The 5,907-nt window shown below is 41.9% G+C and overlaps 1 protein-coding gene across 1 annotated transcript; it reads right to left on the reverse strand.

Moving 5' to 3' along the window:
- Positions 1–200: 200 nt before the first annotated feature.
- On the reverse strand, positions 201–5,480 carry LOC121648674 (probable G-protein coupled receptor 21). Its single transcript, XM_041998937.1, has one exon. The coding sequence runs from the start codon at positions 4,701–4,703 to the stop codon at positions 3,633–3,635; it is 1,071 nt and encodes a 356-aa protein (XP_041854871.1). The 5' UTR covers positions 4,704–5,480; the 3' UTR covers positions 201–3,632.
- Positions 5,481–5,907: the final 427 nt, after the last annotated feature.

Here is a 5,907-nt window from a genome sequence, read left to right on the forward strand (position 1 = left end):
TTTAAATACATTTTAGGGGATTTTGCAAGAAAAAAAAAACAATTATAAGGACAATTTTTTCACAAAAGCTGCAAAACTCAGAATTTTTTTTCCAACAATCACAACAAAAAAAGCAGCAAATTTCTGAAGAGACAAAAAAACAAACAAACAAAAAAATTATTTTATGTATTTATTTTTTTATTTTCTGGAAAGTTGTGTTATTGAAGTAGCTTTCATTTAAAACTTGTTTTCTTTTTTTATTCATTTTATAAAACATGCTTTGTTAAATATTTCTGTTTATTTTTTTAAACATTGATCCTTTCCGAACTGTTGCACCTCAGGGCCGCTGTAGACCCTGACCACCATAGATCATGTGACCTGAACTCCCATCTGCAGCTACCACCAATTTCATAAGCTTTTAGAGCCAACAAGCCTGGCCTAGTTTAACAGAATTAATTCAGTTTAATGTTATTCATGCAGCATTAAATCAAAAGATATCTCAGGATACTGAACGTTGTTTCTTGACCCAAAACAGAGAAATCTTACAGCTTCATGTTGAGCAGCTTCACAAAGAGAAGAATTTTTCACACTTAAAGATCCATTGGAATTATTTCCTAGAGTATTTTTAGAAAAAATAAATAAAAAAAAAGCCAAACACCGAGCTCTGGCTACAATTAGTGCAATACATCAGGATTCAGACTCTTTAGCCCCATTTTCAGTTTGGATTTAACCCTTTAATACCTGACCCAGGGAATAATGGACAGAAAATCCTACCTTTACATTTTTAATCTGAAATCTTTATTTAACAAAACGTAAATATAAAAATAATTTGCACGTATGTCCGGTGTTGTAATATGTCAGAATTATTGTAGTGTCAAATGTGTCCACCAGGGGGCCGAAAACAAGTATCAGGTTGTACAAGACACCACCTAGGACGACCCCCCACACCTGGATTATTCGGTTTTTATTGGAAATAGCCAGACTCCATCCAACTCTGCTGCAGGATTTTTAACTGGTACGAGCAAACGAGAGGACAAAACTCTGGTTTTATCCTCCCTTCACTGGCTTCCCGGTAATCTACAGATTTCAGATTCTTTTATTTGTTTTTAAGTCTCTGAAAGGTCTTCCCTCGTTTATGTGTCTGAGCTGCTCTTAGATCCACTGACCAGATGCTTTTAATTGTCCTGAAAACATTTTTAAAAAAATATGGACGAAGCTCTTGCTGCAGGTCAGACTTCCTCCTTCTCTTGTTGTTTATAAAACTCGTTTAAAAAACATATTTTACTCCTTTGCTTTGTGTGTCTTTTTAATCTTTTATTCTTTGCATGTACTTGTAGCTCATATGTAGCCATTTTTATTGTTCTATTTGATCTTTTATTTGAATTTTAATCCTCTTTTTTACATTTACTGTACATCGCTTTAGTCAGCTGTTATGTTGTTTTTAAAGTGTTGTACAAATAAAATGTTATGGTATGAAATAAAACAGAGTTTTTACCATGTGGTGATGCAATATGTCTCAGAAACTGTATGCATCGGTTATTATGCGTTAAAGGGTTAATTTTAGGTGCATGGTTGTGTTTGTAAGATGCAAAAACTGTTGTTTTTCATTTTGCTTCTGTTTTGCATGAAAAACATTTTATTTGTAAATTTTGATTTGGTACTGATCAGATCTATAACAAGGAAAAACTGACGAGTAATAAGCAAACGTCTCAGAGTGACGAGCAGTCGATGGTGGGAGCGTATTTGTACTTTCTACGGGTGAAAATATCTGGATTTTTCTTGAATGATTTTAAAAGAAAAATATCAGATTTTTTCTTTAATGTGAACTCTCACTGTTTAAGGCAGCCTTCCTCAAACTGGGGGTTGGGACCCAAAATAATAAATAACGTTGTAAAAAACATAAATTTATCAAATAAATTTGATGTTGGTATTTGGGCTGTCAAAGTTATCACCTTAATGGAAAAGACATGAATTTGTGGAACACCAACCAACCAACATGTTCTCTTGGTGGTTGTGGCTCAAAAAGATTGAGAATCGCTGGTTGAAGTAACCAGTAAATAAATAAAAGAATCCTTAAATCAAACCAACCTGTAGGCTGGATTCAGTTTGAAGTTGTCCATGTCATTTCTTTTTGGAAAATTACACATTTTGAAAGAAGAATATTTTCTAAGAAGGTGAAATTCACAACTAAAGGTCATATTTTGACTTCTCACCATGCAAATATCACAAGATTCAACAGCAACACTGGACCTGCTGTAAAACATCTAAACTAATAAATTAGCCCCTAACATGTTTATTTAGTGCAGTATAGTTGGTTGTTCTCTGTATGATCTTCCCATTGAGTTTCATTGAGCAAGACGCTCTTAGAAACGTCATTTAATCACAGCTTTACAGACAGACCACATCTGGAGGATTATCCTTCAGAGTTAAGAGAAAGACTATTTGAAAACTGGATCAGTCTCACATGCAACATGTCAGATTTCTTGGCTGTGACAAATGAACCTTTAACACTTTTAATAAAGATTGTTCTTATCCTGGAAATGTGCTGTAAATCCGGGGCCAAACCCCCATAAAGGGTTCAGCTCAAGGCTGTTTACATAGTGATTTTTTGCATTTTAAGCCTCATGTTCTCACCCAGCTCTTAGAAAAGTGCTCTGATCAGGTTTTATGTGACTGCCTCTTTGCTTTGCACAGATTTTAGAAACAACCAGCTTCTGCAGAGGCTAAAAAGAGAAATTTAAACAACAATTACAATAAAGTTTGTTTCTGGAGCGAAGCCGGATCCGAGGATCCCAGCAGAGTCATTATCAACACTAACAGTCATGAGTTGATTTATCTTTTAAAAACTCTGCAGTCTGTGATGGAAGAGCCATATCGTTTCATATACAGTATGACAGGCAAGCGGCTCAGAAGCTTAACGGAGAACTGCTAAGAAACCTGAGAATGAAACAAAAAACAGACTAAACCTCTGCAAATAAATAGAGTTTAACGTCTCCTTGCCAAGGATCCAACACGTCTGTCGGCTGAAAACCGTCAGCCATCATCTTAAAGCTAATTTATTAATTTTCAGACTGTAAACGTACTTCCCACTGCCACCTGGGAACTATAGTCTTCTCTCTGGTAAATACTATTTTTGGCTCACATTTACAGGCTAATAATCAGATCAGTGAAAGGTGAAGGATTTCACCTTCAGCAGCCTCTTTCAAGTGTTGGACATTTTTGCGATGCCTCCTTCTACCCTAAAAGACACAGATTTATCAGTCAGCTAGAGAGGAAATATTTTTACATCTCAGTGGATCTGGACAGCCCAGGCTGCACTTTCCTTTCTTGCATTTGGAAGTTCTTAAAAAAGTGGCGTCAGAAATGTTTAAATCCCACAAATCTGTTGCTTTTAATTGACTTTTCTGATCAGCATAAAACCTTTGCTACTCTGTGCCTTCAGCTTTCACTGTAAGAAAGTTCCAACAGGAACTTTTTAGCCGCCTTTTTCCACAAAATCTGCCTTTGAAGGGACGTCCAGGCACCTGCACGGACAGCTCGCTGCACTCCGTGCAGGAGGTCCTCAACACATTTCACTGCAGGACCTAAAAGTCCTGAGCCATGCTACACAGCTGAGAGCAAAGTGACCAAACCAAATCTGTTGGAGTCCGGCGTCACACTTGGCATCGAGTGTCTGTTCGCAGGCTGGCGGGAGCCGGAGCCTTTTTGGCGTCCGCACAGCCGAGGCAGGACGGAAACAACGGGCTGAAGAGACTGCCCAGACCCTTCCGGAAGACGCTGTTGGACAGGCTGTAGATGAGACAGTTGCAGAAGCTGTTGCTTATCGCCAGCCATGTTGTGAAGAAGGATGCCACCATGTGGTGATACAGCCCAGCGCTCTCCAACAGGAAGTAGACGATGTATGGCATCCACAGCACATAGAAGACGCTGGTGATGCGGAACAGCACCATGGCGTAGCGTTTGTCCGTGCAGCCCTCGCACCGCTCTCCCCGCTCGTCTTTGTTGCCCTCTGCCTGGGAGCTGAAGCGGGCATGGCGCTGGGTGATTTCCCGCGTGTGCTGCCGGCAGATCCGGAAAATACTCCCATAGGTGAAGCAGACGGTGAGCGCCGCCGGCGCGTAGAGCAACCCTGCGATGAAGGTGCTGAACCCGGGACTGGTCTTCCATGAGGCTGCGCACCACTGAAATATGTCCCCGTGATATCCTGGCTTCCCCCAGCCAAAAAAAGACGGCAGAAAAATCAAGGCGGAGTAAACCCAGATGAGGACGATGCACACCCTCAGCCGGCATGGCGTCACCAGTGTGGCGTATGACAGCGGGCGGGTGATGGCGATGTACCGGTCCACACTGATGCAGGCTAGGGAGGCCATGGAGACACTTTTCAGCACTGAAATCATGTAGCCAAACACCTTGCAGGTGAGCTCTTCGTTCAGGCCTCGGAGGTAGTGGAGGAGGGACAGTGAAGGCACCATGCAGCTGACACCCACCAGCAGATCAGCGTAGGCCATAGTCTGGATGAAGTGGCTGGTGGTGTGGTGGTGCAGCAACGGAGCACAATGGAAGACAAAAATCACCACCAGGTTCCCGGCAATGATAAGCACAGTGAGGAAGAGGATGATGGCAACCTCCAGCATGCAGGTATCCAAGCTGTGGGAATAACCCACAGCGCCCAGCAGACAGAACACAGGAGAACCACTTTGGTTCGCATCAGAAGAAGAGTTCATCTTTAGACTGAGGACGGGCGGGAGGCAGTTTCAGCTCGACTCAGTCATCATCCTGCCATGCAAATTTATTTTTTTTTTGGTTGTTTGCCCCGACTGCTGCTCTGAAAACAAAGCGTGCGTCCTATTCTTCTGGAATCAGCATCTTCGCCTCAGCGGTCTGTAAAGTTGCAGTAATCCATCTGTAAATGTAAAAGCAGCCTGACTCTGCTGCTCTTGCTGCTGCTGGATGTGAAATATATGCATGAGTGCATCTGCAAGAGGCAGAAAAAATAAAAATTGCCCTCTGTGGGATGCTAGTGTGATGCAGCAGTGCAACCCGTCCTCCCCTCGCAGCTGTTTGTCAGCCCCCCCCCCACCTTCCTTCGCTTAAAATTCCTGAGGTAAGCACTCTGCCCCAGCATGCAGTCACAAAAAACCCAACCATCCACTTTTACTCTTGAAAGTGCTGGCAAAGGAAAAAGGAGGAGAAACGATGCTGAAATTCCGGGCAGCTCCGACGCTAACACTTCTCCACTCTGACAGCGATGCTTCCCTCAGCAGGCAAAGTCAAGACAGTCCAGACGGACGTCATTGACGTTAAAATGCACATCTGTAGCCTCACAGAGCAGATGAATAAATCCAGATGTGATGGGAATGTCCCCAGGATGTCTTGTTGCAAGGCTGAGAAGCAACTGGTTAACTTGCAAAGTGTTGATGCTTTAATGTGAGGAGGTAGACGGTGAACTGCCCGTCTCTGCCTTTGAGATGGAATAGTAATGATGCAGAGCTACCAGTTTCCTTTCCTTCCATGCTCGCTCGCCCGCTCTCTCTTTCTCTCTCTCTCTCACACACACACTTTCAATGCTCCCTCCCCTTCGCCTCTCACACACATTTATACTCCCTTCCCTCTCCTTAATTTTCTCTTTCTCACACTTAGCTTCCCCTCCTCCTGCAGACAGTTGCCTTGTAATCAGTGTCACTGATGTAGGAAAGTATCAGTTCAAACCAGCATCAAGTCCCAAATAAAACAAAATTTATAGAAAAAATGTGATTCTTAAGAAATAATTTTACTTGGGTTCACATGTCACTTCTGCCTCATTAGTCATGCATAACATGAAGTGGTGGCATTAATTGAATTCAATTCAAACTTTATTTGTATAGCCCTTTTCATACATTGTCATGCAATACAAAGTGCTTTACAGTGTAAAAACATATATTAAAAATC

Source organism: Melanotaenia boesemani, chromosome 11 (assembly GCF_017639745.1).
Source record: "Melanotaenia boesemani isolate fMelBoe1 chromosome 11, fMelBoe1.pri, whole genome shotgun sequence".
NCBI classification, from domain to species: domain Eukaryota; kingdom Metazoa; phylum Chordata; class Actinopteri; order Atheriniformes; family Melanotaeniidae; genus Melanotaenia; species Melanotaenia boesemani.